General features: G+C 43.5%; 1 protein-coding gene across 1 annotated transcript; it reads left to right on the top strand.

Moving 5' to 3' along the window:
* Positions 1-2,601: 2,601 nt before the first annotated feature.
* LOC138788807 (E3 ubiquitin/ISG15 ligase TRIM25-like) lies at positions 2,602-5,347 on the top strand. The gene has a single exon (XM_069967110.1). It carries the CDS (start codon positions 2,611-2,613, stop codon positions 4,204-4,206), a length of 1,596 nt encoding a protein of 531 aa, XP_069823211.1. The 5' UTR covers positions 2,602-2,610; the 3' UTR covers positions 4,207-5,347.
* Positions 5,348-15,607: the final 10,260 nt, after the last annotated feature.

The raw sequence follows: 15,607 nt of genomic DNA, 5'->3' as shown, positions 1-15,607 counted from the left end.
CAAGGACATAAACCTGGGACAAGACGATCCACCAGTGCAAAGAAGCTTAGGCCTGAGGTGGGATCTGTCCGCCGACTCCTTTGGCTTTCAAGTAAGTCGTGCGGACAAACCCTTCACAAAACGTGGTGTCCTGTCAGTTGTGAACAGCCTATACGATCCACTGGGATTTGTGGCGCCCATTACCATACAAGGTAAATCCCTACTGAGACAGCTTTCTGAAACCATCAAGGATTGGGATGCCCCCCTTCCTTCTGATAAAGAGCAAAAGTGGGAAGCCTGGAAGCAATCTTTGTATGCTTTGGATCAGATCCACATCCCAAGATGCTATGTCAAAGCCTCACTTACTGCCAGCAAGGGGAAAGAACTGAATATTGGCACCAAGCCCATCCAAGATCAGCTGGCAGAGAAGGGTTGCACCTGGATTTTCAATCCTCCTCATAGTTCCCACATGGGAGGCGCCTGGGAAAGGATGATCGGGATCTCACGCAGCATCTTGAACTCTATGCTTATGGATGTGAATTCTTCAAGACTCACACATGAGACCCTGGTTACTCTTCTCGCTGAGGTTTCCGCCATCATCAACTCAATACCCCTTGTTCCCGAATCAATGGATCCCGAAGCACCAGCTATGCTGACTCCAGCTACTCTTCTCACCCAGAAAACTGGGAATCAACTGACGCCAAGTAGAGAGTACACTCATGGAAACATCTACCAAAAACAGTGGAAACGTGTACAACACTTAGCGGATTACTTCTGGAACAGATGGCGAAAGGAGTATCTTGTGATTCTTCAAGGAAGAAGAAAATGGCAACACCAGAAACCAAACTTGAAAAAAGGAGACCTCGTATTGATGAAGGAACAACAAACCGAAAGGATGGACTGGCCTATGGGACTAGTTACAAAAGTTCTTCCCAGCAAGGATGGCAAGATCCGGAAGGTGGAGTTGAAGATCTCCAGGAAGGGTGAGACCAAAACGTTTGCAAGGCCTATCAACGAACTGATCCTGATATTGCCTGTTGAGGATGTTCCTGGCGGATGAACAGGACTGAACTTTCCTTTAAAGAACTTTATTCCTCAGTTATGAAACAGGATTATCTCACTGTTTATATTGCATATTAACATGTTTTGTTTCAGGTTTTGCACTATATTTCATAGAAATTAGTTTATAGTGAAATCCCCCTAAGGGAATTTCAGACGGGGAGTGTGCTGTTCTCCTCACTTATCTGTATGTTATTCAGATGTTTTTATAACTGCATTGTTTACATTCATTCCTTGTTGTATTCATTACATGTATTCTTGTTGTGCTGCCATCTGCTGGCCAAGAGTTTAGACTCCCCTCCATTTTCCCATTTTTTGGTTTGTCCCTCAGTGGGTGTGTCTTATAGCCCAGTCTCCACGTCACTTCCTGTAGCAGGCATTCTTCATCCTGCTTCTGACTGGAGAAGTAGTGCTTGCTTGGGCTTATCAGAGTCATAATCTTCTGACCAGAAATTACAAGTGTCAGCAAGGTATCTTCTAGGAAAGCAGCAACAGCCCAATATAACTACTATACTGCATCCGTGACTAAGCTGTATGTGTAGATATTAAACTACGTTCTGCTCAACTTTCTACTCTACCTGACGCTTATTCTGGTTCCTGTCTGCCTCATATGCTGGAATACAAGGTAGGAATCTCCAGTCAGGCCCACTAGTCAGATAAACCTTCACTCGCCGCATGTGGGGACAGAACAGTTATTACTGTATAGAGGGCACAGCAGTAGGCATTATTCCTATATGGGGGCACAGCAGGGGATCCTACATAAAAGGGGCAACCCACATGCCTACTGACTTTACTAAACATGACACAAAAATGTGGACGGAAGTTGTTGTAAAAGTGCGGAGCCTAAGATGATTGTCTGACAGGTTCAGAAGAGATTAATTGTAGCTGCAAGAAATCATCATGGTGGTCTGGGCCAGATGGAGAGGAAAAGGAAAGTGTCGCCTCAGATCAAAGAAGACGTCATCTGTGAGTCACTGGATGATTTTTGAAAGGTTGGGCAACACTGCTCTGTGCCATAATACACACACTGCTTTTTTCTAGCAACAACCTGATCCAACATCACTCGGACATCAAAGGGGGAGGGGTGCTTCTGTCAAGATTTGCCCTTTACTCAAAATTACCTAGAAACTGTCCTGGGCAAAGCCAAGTATGTTGGTTACATACAGCTCCATGTGACCCCCGACCTCGGTGAATCTATTCGCTTGTCTCTACTGGAAATTTTTATTCCAAAATGTATAAAAATAACAGATGGGAAGTATAAGTCTCCCAGATACATAGTGGGGAAGATTTATTATGTAGTAATGATCTTTTATATCAGTGTCTCTTCTTTCTTACTAAACTGTCCTGACTGTTACCTGAAGCATCTTTAATGTGAGTAACAACCCGACTCTTTATATATCAGCACAATGTAGGTCCTAAATACACAGCAGGTACAATATATGATGAGGACAAGTGTCCATGAACAGGTTAATAGTGACTGATCTTGTGCTGCTCAGCCCTGCCCTGTGTACACAAGTATAACCCGCCCTCTGGTCTCTGCAGTTACGTTTCTCTCTTCTTCCTCTGTCAGCCATGGCGTCTGCTGCTCTGAGAGACGAGCTGGACTGTTCCATCTGTCTGATCACTTATACAGATCCTGTAATGCTGAGATGTGGACACAACTTCTGCCGGGTCTGTATTGGTCGTGTGCTGGATACACAGGACGGGGCTGGAGTTTATTCCTGTCCTGAATGCAGAGAAGAGTATCAGGAGCGGCCTGCACTGATGAGGAACATCGCTCTGCGTAATCTAATGGAGAATATACTGCTGACTCCTCCAACACCAACAGAAACCGGGATCTGCTGCACTTACTGTGTGGACTCTGCTGTACCTGCTGTGAGATCCTGTCTGCACTGTGAGGCTTCTCTGTGTGATAAACACCTGAGAGCTCACAGCAAGTCACCAGAACACGTCTTATCTGAGCCCAGCACTTCCCTGGAGAAGAGGAAATGTTCTGTCCATAAGAAGGTCCTGGAATATTACTGCACTGAGGACTCTGCTTGTATCTGTGTGTCCTGCAGTTTGGCCGGAGAACATCGGGGACACCGGGTGGAGATGCTGGATGAGGCCTCTGAGAAGAAAAAGAAGAAACTGAGAAATGTTCTCCAGAAACTGATGACAAAGAGAGAGGAGACTTACAAAAGAGTAGAGAATGTGGAGGAGCGCAGGAGAAAAGCTCAAGAAAAAGCAGCTAGAGAAGCTGAGAGAGTCACTGCCCTGTTTACAGACATCAGGAGACGGCTGGACGACCTGGAGAAGAGGGTCCTGAGCGAGATCTCCAGGCAGGAAAAGGAAGAGTCACTGTCATTGCCTGCTCTGATCCAGCAGCTGGAAATAAAGAAGGACGAGCTGTCCAGGAAGATGAGACACATTGAGGAGCTGTGTAACATGGCGGATCCACTGACTGTCTTACAGGAACCAGACACAGGTGACTTGTGTGATCCTGAGGAGGGGGGAGGTGATGAGGACACAGGGGGACATGATCGACAGCCCCATGGTGTAGATGATCTGGATGTAGCTGTGATCTCAGACACATTCCGCACATTATGTGACATAATATCAGGTATAAGGATCTATGGGGAGGGTCCTGCAGACATATTACTGGATGTAAACACAGCTCATAATAATCTCCTTATATCAGACGACCTGAAAACTGTAACCAGGACAGAAGAGAAGCAGAATCGTCCAGAAACAGCAGAGAGATTCCAGTGGTTTCAGGTGATGAGCAGCAGGAGATTCTCCTCAGGGCGACATTACTGGGATGTGGAGATCAGTAGATCAGGGAGGTGGATGGTGGGGATGTGTTATCCCAGTATAGACAGGAGGGGGCGTCAGTCAATCATTGGATATAATAACAAGTCCTGGTGTATGATGAGGAATAATAATCAGTATTCAGTGAGACATAACAGTAAAGAGATCCGGTTACCTGACAATATCTCCAGTGATAGATTCAGGATCTGTCTGGATTATGAGGCCGGGCAGCTGTCCTTTTATGAGCTGTGTGACCCCATCAGACACTTACACACCTTCACCGCCACCTTCACCGAGCCCCTTCATGCTGTACTAGGTGTAGGGATAGGTTCTATAAGGATATTGGGAGGAGGCAGCTGCTGGAAGAAACCATCATAACATCCTAACCCAGATTGTATTTGGAAGATTCAGCCAATTAGATGAATGAGAAGGCGGGGCTACAGGTGATGATCCCTACATGACAGCCGTCCCTATGACTAGATCACATGGGGGGAGGGTCTTAGCTCAGGTCTCACTGATTGACACATTTCTACAAGTTGGTGCAGTCAGGTGTTAGAGGAGATTTATGGATAATCCACAGGGTAATATTGTCTATGACCTGATAGAAATCCATAACCCCCGTACACATAGGCTCAGATTTACTACAACCAGGTAATTCCATTACAGTGTTATCTTATACTAGACAGTCTCCAAATACAGCAAATGTATCAGCCTCTCAGTCTGACTGATAAATGTGATGTATCTGGAGATTTTCATGGTTTGAGTTACATCAATTATTATTTATAGACTTATCACCCGGATCAGACAATTCTGGAACATTTTGGTGCCTATAGGCCTTACCCCTTTATGCTGAGACCCCCCCCCACACACACACACACACACTCTTACAGAGACCATGTCCTTTATACAACCAGGTGGGAAAGTGTCTATAAAACTTTATAAAACCTATAATAGATCTGATTCAAGTCATGTGACAATTATTATTATTCTTTGGTTACAAATTACGTCAGAATGTTGTAATAGTAAATCTGGGCCATAGTGTCCACTCTGAAGTGTCTGCCAGTAGGTGGCGCCGCAGACATAGTGCTCTTATACTGTTTTCTCCATTCCATACATAGCTCCATAATAGCGTCTCCCATAGCGTCCCATATAATATTGTCTTATAGATATAGGAACAGATTAACTTGCAAATATACTATTCTATGATGGAGAACACAAGGGATTGTCTGACAGGTATCCGAGCTAGATCACTGTGGGGGGTATATGATGTATTACAATATTATTCAATGTAATTACAGATGTTACTTATGATCACAGGTGAGCGAGCACACGCTATCTATTCTAATACTCTGCATATGTATGTAATAGTCAAACAAAAAAAGTCACAGCGCCTGCACAGATGTACACCAGTGAAGTGGAGTGGAAACAGGACTGATATGGTGGATCAGGGGGTCGTGGTGCTGCTCACAATAGCCACAGTTAATGTCATTACAACTTTAGTAAGAGAAAAGGAGCGCACTCACCCTGTAAAATCAGATACTTCTTTATTCTTTTATCAAAGATTAAAAGCCATCCATGGGAACATCGGGTGGTAGAAACGCCAAAACACTTAGATCACTGAAGAGGTGACAGCTGCTTCGCGCCTAGCTGGCGCTTCTATCAGAAGTCGCTACCCCATACACGTCCACAGGTGTATTATAACCGAATGATGTAGATGGGGGGGCGTTACAAAAGCAATTAAAAACAACATGTGATTAACCCTGTGTTACAGAAACATACTGAGGTCTATTCTATCGTTCAGGCCACTTGCTCCTTGCGCATTAGTAGCCAGTATCAAACGTGCTTCTTTTTGTAGGAGTATCTTATTTACATCTTGCCGAAGACTTCCTTGTATCTTTTCTAGACCCATAAACTTAATTTGTTTTATATCGTTATTATGTACATCTTTCATGTGTTTGATAAAGCGAGTGGCTCCTATGCCTGTGCGGAGTGATCGTGAGTGAGCATGTACGATCACTCCGCACAGGCATAGGAGCCACTCGCTTTATCAAACACATGAAAGATGTACATAATAACGATATAAAACAAATTAAGTTTATGGGTCTAGAAAAGATACAAGGAAGTCTTGGGCAAGATGTAAATAAGATACTCCTACAAAAAGAAGCACGTTTGATACTGGCTACTAATGCGCAAGGAGCAAGTGGCCTGAACGATAGAATAGACCTCAGTATGTTAATCACATGTTGTTTTTAATTGCTTTTGTAACGCCCCCCCATCTACATCATTCGGTTATAATACACCTGTGTACGTGTATGGGGTAGCGACGTCTGATAGAAGCGCCAGCTAGGCGCGAAGCAGCTGTCACCTCTTCAGTGATCTAAGTGTTTTGGCGTTTCTACCACCCGATGTTCCCATGGATGGCTTTTAATCTTCGATAAAAGAATAAAGAAGTATCTGATTTTACGGGGTGAGTGCGCTCCTTTTCTCTTACTAAAGTTGTATGTAATAGTCTATACTGGTAATCTTCCCTATATATATGTATACACAAAGGCAATAAATACAATGTTATAAGAAACCTCTTATAGGTCTCTCCTGATGTCGCCTGAATATTGAGGGTAAACTAAAGAATGGGGGGGGGGATCTGCTGAGAGCTCTGGATCAGACAGTGTTGTGGGGGATGTGGGTTAGCTGGCTGTTAGGGGGAGAGCCAATAGGAGAATTCAGAATAGCTTGGGGGAGTGGTATAATAACTGGGAGGGGTATAAGTGAGAAGGGGGAGGGCTTACCTCATTCCTCACGTGCGACAGGACCAGAGACGCTCGCACTATTGATAGGTGGTCGGTGGGTGGTGGGCTTTTGTATGATGTAAATTATATGTCGCAGCAGCTGGTGTGGGGGGGGGGGGGGTCATCGATGGCTCTGACTGAGGTGGTTATCGGGGGGCCCTGTGGAGTAATGGGGAACCCCCCTTGTGTATCTGGCAACTATTTGGGGTACGGAATGTGGTTACCGCTTAGGCGGGGTTATGTGGTGAGTTGCAGTACAGGACAGATTTGTCAACCCTGAGTCGGCGCGGAGCGACTGGGGATTAGTATGGTTAGCTGTAGTGCTATTGATGGGCCATCCGTGACCTCCTCTGGATACGGGTTATTGCTTTCAAAGCAATTGTGTCGGTTATATATTAGATATATGTAATACGTTTATTACAAGAGTTGGTATATACAGTATTTGATATCCCTGTTATATAATAAAGAGGCTGCTGTAGCCATTATTTCCAATCTTAGATGATGTCTGGTGTTTTATTACAAGGGGATTGGCATGGTGGGATGGGAGGATTGAAAAGGTTGTTTTATTCCCTAGCCCCGTAATCTGCAATACCCCGGTCATGATAAATTGCAACAGGATTAGTGAAGGGGAAGGTAACAGTCACCACAAGTCTCAGCCAGCAAGGATGGGGGCAGAGACTACAGCAACGCTTCTCATACTGTGAGGTGCTGGTCACTGGTGAGGAGCGGGAGCCTACCCTGCCTCATCACTGTGGGCTTCATCCTGACAGGAGGTTAAGGACCTGCGGTGATCACATGATAAGGTCTCCCAGGTCCTTAACACTTAGGGGGCAGAGTAACAGAAGAAGGAGCACAGAGGAGCAGCTGAAGAGCAGAAAATGCTGCCAGCTTCATAGTAATGTGTTACCAAGGTTACATCCCTGCCCTGTGTGTGTGTGTGTGGGGGGGGATCTATGACTGAGACACAGAGGCCAGTGATGACGCCCTTTTCACCCTCCAGCTGATGCTTGCCATTGGATTTTTTTAGGGTTCAACATGCAGCACAAATAACATGTTCCATTTATTCCACAGGTCAGTACAATAACGGTGAATCTGTCAGCCCATCTGCATGCTATGAGCTACAGTATGGTCAAACAACCGGCACTCCATATATCTGCGTTGCGGTGCTCATGGCAATGATCTTATACCAGAAAAAAGAAGAAACAAAAATAATGGTGTACCCACAAAAAAATACTTGAAAAATAACAACTTCACATTTTATATAAATCACAAATGTACAACAAATAATAACAACTAGGACATACATTTAAACACACTGAAAAACCCAATATGAGTAGACCATTACATGGAGATTGGTGACAATACAATCAACCCCCCCGCCGGAGACACTTCCCTATCTTCTCAGAGCTCCAGGTATTAGCTAAATCAACATATATGAATTGCTGACCGTCTAATTCAACCCCTGTGGATTAAAGTGCTAGCGCCCAAGCAAATAAATAACAAGTGTATAAACAAACTATAAATTCATCATAAATATAACACCAGTAAAAAATATGATGATACAAGGTCTATAATATAATAAATACTACTACCATATAACGATCGGCAAAAAATATATCAAAAGAAGATAAGCGGCGCTCATGGCCAGGAATCACAGTAGTATTGAATAAATCTCGGCACTTGCCGATTCTTAATGCTCTTAAAGGGGTAGTTCACAAAAAAAAAAAATTCTTTCAAATCAACTGCTGCCATGAAGTGCCAGAGATTTGTAATTTACTTCTATTAAAAAAATCTCAACCCTTCCAGTACTTATCAGCTGCTGTATGCCCAACAGGAAGTTGTATTATTTCCAGTCTGGAGAGCAGGAGAGGTTTTCTATGGGGATTTGCTACTGCTCTGGACAGTTCCTGACATGGACAGAGGTGGCAGCAGAGAGCACTGTGTCAGACTGGAAAGAAAACACCACTTCCTGCTGGACACACAGCAGCTGATAAGTACTGGAAGACTTAAGATTTTTTAATAGAAGTGAATTACAAATCTCTGGCACTCTATGGCACCAGTTGATTTGAAAGAAAAATTTTTTGGGTGGACTACCCCTTTAGGGACGTTTATTTCATCACAACACTGCACGCGTATCGACTGTTCTGGTCTTCATCAAGAGCACAGCAAGAGCATTAAGAATCATCCAGTGCCGGGATTTATTCTATACTACTGTTATAAGCTACAGACATGGCCGACAGGTAATGGGGCAATAAAACAAATCCTACTACTTGTTGAGCTGATGTCCAAGGGGGCCGGCAGAGACAAGTTCAGGTACTGGCCGAGGTCTGAAGCTGACACTATACGTGTGTGGTTAGAGACAAGCAGACGGGGTGGGGGGTGGGCGGCACAGGATCAAGGGGGTCATTACAAAGTCCAATTATTGCTAAATAACAAGACCTCCTAGGGGTCTGTAGAGGGTGAAGTAAAATAGATCTGACTTTCATACAAAGGGGAAAAATGAAAATGTGAAAACTAAAATGAAGGGGATGAATATGAGCAGCATCTACAATACTCGCCCCTGATATTCCCCTTGGGGCTACCTGTGGGTCACCATGTGCCCTTATGTGTGGTCTGTTATTATCTCCTGTGTACTAGGGCGTCCCTCAGATTGTGTCTTCTCAGTTACCCCTCATAGTCTCATTGCTCTGTATACGGCTCCAGTTATTATATATGACGCTTTTATCACTTTATCACATCAATAGGACATTATAAGAAAAGACAAAACATTCTTGTTTGTTAGATTTCTTTTCTTACGTTCTGTTTCTCTTGTTTTCTCCAAAGCCTCAGGGTAACCTCTATCCTATAACACCGTCTCTTCCATTCTTTCCTCTGCTCACATTTCACACTCTACATTATCATTATTAAAGGACAACCCCGGCCAAAACTATTTTTTAATATGTTATTACTAATGGAAAGTTAGACAAATTTCTAATGTACATTAATTATGGGAAATGCACATATAGGGCTATTTCCCTTAATTTAGTAGATCAGGGAGACTTCAGATTCTCTAAAAAAACGTGAGGTCACGAAACGGGGGTGTAATTACAATGGTTCGACAGCAGGGGCGCACTATATATAGAAGTCAGTGAGTACCATTGACTACTATATATAGTGCGCCCCTGCTGGACACTCCATTGGAATTACAATGGAAGTGTATGTAAGTGTAATGTAAAGTATGTTTTTACAGTACATGTTTATACAGTAAAGTATTTATGGAATACTTTGGGGAGCAAGTGTCCTTGCTCCCCAAAGTAATCCATAAATGTAATCAGTCAGTACATTAGGAGGGCACCGAGCAGGGAGGGAGAGAAGTGCATCTACCTCCCCCCCTGCTCGGTGCTGCTGCTTCCACATATACACAGTACTACTCCCCTATTATCTGCTCATATTATGAGCAGATAATGGGGGAGTAGTTCCTGTGCTATCACAATAACGAACGCCGCCGCCGCCGCTTACAGCCTCTCTCCGCCACTGCTCTCTGCGCCCAGATACCGCTTCCCGGTCCGCCCTGTTCCCGGCCGGCATGCAGTGCGGAACGGGAAGCGGTATTTGGGCGCAGAGAGCAGCGGCGGAGAGAGGCTGTAAGCGGCGGCGTTCGTTATTGTGATAGCACAGGAACCACTTCCCCATTATCTGCTCATAATATGAGCAGATAATGGGGGAGTAGTACTGTGTATATGTGGAAGCAGCAGCACCGAGCAGGGGGGGAGGTAGATGCACTTCTCTCCCTCCCTGCTCGGTGCCCTCCTAATGTACTGACTGATTACATTTATGGATTACTTTGGGGAGCAAGGACACTTGCTCCCCAAAGTATTCCATAAATACTTTACTGTATAAACATGTACTGTAAAAACATACTTTACATTACACTTACATACACTTCTATTGTAATTCCAATGGAGTGTCCAGCAGGGGCGCACTATATATAGTAGTCAATGGTACTCATTGACTTCTATATATAGTGCGCCCCTGCTGTCGAACCATTCTAATTACACCCCCGTTTCGTGACGTCACAGTTTTTTAGAGAATCTGAAGTCTTCATGATCTACTAAATTAAGGGAAATAGCCCTATATGTGCATTTTCCATAATTAATGTACATTAGAAATTTGTCTAACTTTCCATTAGTAATAACATATTAAAAAATAGTTTTGGCCGGACTTCTCCTTTAATACGGCTAAACCGGATAAACTGACTGTAAGGGATGGATATTTAACATGTATGTGATTATAACTATTATAAATAATGATTATGTCATAAGTAATGGATTTACAGATGATGGTTTTCTGTATCCAGATGTGTAGAGGGAGCCATCTACCACCTATAAATGTACATCCAAAGATTCTACAGCTATAACCAAACACACTTGTAAATTGCATATTATCCGTGTTATCGTTGACGTATTTAACAAATTGCTCAAAATGTTCTATCGTTTATAATGTAGGTATTATGCTATGTATGTCAGTATATCGTTTTTCTTTGTTCAATTTCTGTTAGGAAAATTTTGGCTAGTGTAGGGGTCACTGAGGTACCCATGGCGGTCCCTCCCTGTTGCTTATACCACTGGCTATAATATTCAGAAGCATTTTAATCTAGTACAAAATACAGTAATTGCCCAATTTATTCCATATGTTTGGTGTCTTGAAAGGTGTCACTAGATAGTATCTTACTGTTCTATTTGTATGTTATTTGTCTCTTATTGTCAATGTACGCAAGGACATAATTTTGCCTTTTCACTCAGCATTGACATCTTCTGGTTGTTAAATTACATTAGAGATACATAGCTAGTGCTGATAAAAATTCACTTCTATGTACTAATATACTGACTGACACCTAGTGATGACCCAATGTAATTCTTCTCAACTCAAAACTAAAATGCGAGGAACTCAAATACACACAGCCTTGTGTTGCCAGACAACCTCTCTGGTATTTGTAGTGATCGCTGTCATCAGATTTTTAAAAATATTTATTTCCCTTTAATGATCAGACCAGAAAAGAAGTTTACTTTTTATTTTACCTTTCTACAAATTTTATTTTATCATTGACTCAGCTGTATAGGTTTCATTCCTACAGCAGACATTACATTTTTTTGGTGCAGGTTGGCAGTACCTACAATTACTGGGTAATTCATATACATTTTTTGTGATGCGATTGATGGACGCATTGTGCCGTAACACACTGTATTAGCTGGGACTTTCTGTGTTTAGTCTTTTTTCTTCAGCAAAAGATCAAAAAGCTGCCTTCAGGAGACTGACCTGGATTTTAAGTAAGTATTGTGTTATTGCATTAAAACCTAAAAAAAAAAAAAAGGTAAAAAGTTATGTAAATTGCAGACATGTTTTATATCACATCCCCTGTTCATTTAGATTTTGAAAGTTATAACGACAGGTCCCCTTTGAATGTCACTGTCAATTGTAACAGCAGCATTTATACATTGCAAAAAGTTTTGTTTGGTGGTGCAGGTCAGATCTGCTTCCTGTGATGCGATAGCTGGAAGCAGATCCATTGTCAAGGCAGCCCGAGGCCTCGGATGCTGCTGTGGCTAAATCACTGCAATTGTGGTTGCATCGCCCTCCAGAATGTCAATGTGGGCACCATCTGGATGGGTGAGTGATTGATCTATTAACTCATCCATGCTGTCCCCCTCAGGGCTGAAATCAGTGCAGCTGGGGGCTACACCCAGAACTATAACTATAAGCGTTCATAATAAGCACTTATAGTTAAAGGGGCCAGAGCGGGTATTTAACCACATTACAAAGTTATATAACTTTGTAATGTGTGTTAAATAAGCCAAAAAATTTTTTCGGGGGAGTTGTGCGATGCCCTGGCCCCTGGGGGCCACTTCCGCAGTGCTGTTTTTATGAGCGGGCAATGACCGGGGCAGCTGCAGGGGTTATACTTGTCACGGTATAGGCCTGAGGGCAGCACAGCTGTAGGGCCGGTCTGTGGAATCTGCGGGTGATGATGGGCATGCGATTCTTCGCTGCACTTAGTCAGGGCACCAGTTAGTGGACACCAATGCCAGGGTTCAGTAACAGCGGTTTTATTATAGATGAGGTAACTAGTAGCAACAGTTCTGTCCGGATGCAACCGGGTATATAGCAGGCTTTGACAAATAAAGCAGGAGTGGTGCTGCATAGGCTGTGAGAATACGTGCCGGATGATGGGAGTAGGAGTATGAGAGAAATAGCGTTGCTGGGTGGATTAGCTTGAGAGTAATACTTGCTGTGAATCCTTGTAGCGATGATGAGAGATAACGGAATGACACTCAGATGAGAGAGAAGACTCCGGACACTTGAGCAGGCAGATACAGCCGAAGACTTGAATATAGCAGAGCACCTGATCCACACTTCTAGTGGTGAAGTGGGAGCTGCAGAGAAGAAGTCCAACTCCTCTGAGGCAGGAGAGGGACGACACACATCCTCCTTGCTTGGAAGCAGGGGGAAGACTAACTTGTTAGGAGGAAGTGGGAGGTCACATGGTTGTTCCTGGCCAGAGCTAGTCGGCCATTGGAGGAACCATGGTTACAGGGCACTGGCATGGTCACGTGATCAACAGCCTTGCATACCACTGTACAATGTAATAATACACAGGAACACATGAGAATGCACATGAGAATGCACATTACCAGTGAATACTAGGGGAAAACCAGCAGCAGTTGCAGTGCAAACACTTACCAGAACAGGCATGGACACAGCAATAGAAATGGCCATAATAGGAGTAGTAGTCCTTGCGTGTTCTGGGACACTGCAGTTGTCCTTTAAAGATGGCACACTGGCATAGCAAGGAGACATTGGCTTCCAACCTTGTAAGTCACCCCAGTGGCCGCAGGTAGTGTTTTCCCTGCAGTCACAAGAGGCCACTCTCTCTCTCTGATGTTGCAGAAAAGATTAGACGCATGGAAGCCAAGTGAGCACAAGTGTCTGTTTTCTTTTGGGATTAGAGTGGGATGTTTTGTATTCTAAATAATAGGAAGGATCAAGTACTATGATAATCTCTATTTATAATGGGGGTCAGCATGCAGCAAGTGAACGGCAATACTTACAATACTGTATACAGTACTCACATATCTGCAGGAACTTGCTGGCTTAGTGTGGATTTGAACTTTGCCTGCAGGAGATTTTGTGCAGAGTCAGACTGGTAGAGCCGGTGCTGTAGCCTTAGCGCCTGGTGTGCAGGTACCTTGGCCGCTAGATCTTAGGGTGCAGCTCAGCAGTGACTTTATTTTTTCAAACAGTTCCTGCTAAAGGATAACTGAGACAATCTCGGTATACAGTACTGGTACATTGGTGTATACAGGACTTACTGCTTACACAAGTCATTTTAGCTCACAATTTTACAAGCCCAGAAAAGAAAATCTCTCTCTACAGGTCATCTCAGGTACATCAGGGGTTAAAAAGAAGGCCCCGTCCTGTGGAGCATCTTGTAATAGGGATATAATAACACCTGCTTGTTACTGATGAGCGAACTTGCTTAACATTCGGGTTTGGCAGAACCCAAACTCTTGGCATTTCTTACATCCAGAACCCAAACTCTTGGCATTTCTTGCATCCAGCGTCTTCAGCCACTGGAAGTCAAACGAACCTAAAGACTTGAGTCTAAGAAATAAATAAAGCTTAATATTCTCCCAGAAGGCCAAAAATGTTTTATTGGTCTCTAAAAAGCAGTCAGGTAACCAAGAGCTGTCCTATAGCTGCATTAGCTCTGCATCTGGCAACCAACACTTACATGTATAACCACTCTTCTACTATGGGCCTAATGGAAGTAATGTAAAGCCGTCTCTGAACCCCTGTCCCAGCCTCTTGGAGTACTTGCCCTGATAAGTAGGACCCCAACCAGGTGATGTTCATTCCTACGCTAAATGACATAGAGACAATGGTTGTTAGGATGTGTGAGCTGAGGATAGGCCGGGCCAATTTGTAGAGGTAACATAATATCAGAATGAAGAATAGGAGAATAATTGGGTTCAGTCCAGGTGGTTCATTTATCAGCAGCATTAGCAGGCAGTGGGTACAGTCCAAGGGTCAAGTAGCCAAAAGGTCACAATAATGCAGAATCAGTAGACAAAAGGATAAATGAAAGTCCAAGCTGAGCATTAGATGCACAGGATATAAGATAAAAGAAACACTAGTGGAACCTCAAATTACAGACAGCTGCTAATCACAGGCTGTGAGAGTGCTGGGGGCCAAAACTGAGCATGATTGGCCCGACGTTCCTCCTCTCCAACCAGCTGATGGCAAGACGGGTGGTCCTGGCAATATAACAACCTATGGGGAATGGCGGATGTGGTGCTCAGTTGTGGCCCATGAAATTTGCTGATTCTCTTGTATGAGGTTGTGCACAGCATCAAGGATTTCCGGAACAACAACTACTCTCGGTCTTCCAGGACGTTCCTCATCATTGGTGTAGAAGTGGCCCGTTTTAAATTTGGCAACCCAGCTCTTAACTGTAGAATATGAAGGATTTTGATCCCCCAATGTCTGCGACATATCATCATGAATATCCTTCTTCTGCAGAAACAAGAATTTTATCACTCCTTTTAGACTCCGCCATTTTGTTTTCCTGCACACCTAGATCCCTGTTGCCATAAGCTACGTACACAACATTTGGAAAACATATATTAAACACATAAGGCTTTCATTAATGTAACATTTGTTTCCATAGAAACAAAAAAAAAACACAAAGCCAAAGACTTATCAGCAGCCCCTCGTAATTCTGATATGAGAATCGCAAGATACTTTGGCTTTCTATACTTTGCATGTTCCAGGAATTCGTTCTCACACATGTTGTGCTGCAGTAGAGATACTACATGCTATTCATACACCTGTATTGTGCAAATTGCTGCAATACCGACCAGAAAAAAACACAATATATGCCAATTATTAACAATAGATATCACTTACGGCTGTTACTCATTAAACTGTGACCCAGTCTGTGATGAGTCTTTGCTGGT

The sequence above is a fragment of the Dendropsophus ebraccatus genome, chromosome 1 (assembly GCF_027789765.1).
Source record: "Dendropsophus ebraccatus isolate aDenEbr1 chromosome 1, aDenEbr1.pat, whole genome shotgun sequence".
Lineage (NCBI taxonomy): Eukaryota > Metazoa > Chordata > Amphibia > Anura > Hylidae > Dendropsophus > Dendropsophus ebraccatus.
Note: the sequence above shows the minus strand (reverse complement) of the source record. Positions and strands in the feature narration are given on the sequence as shown.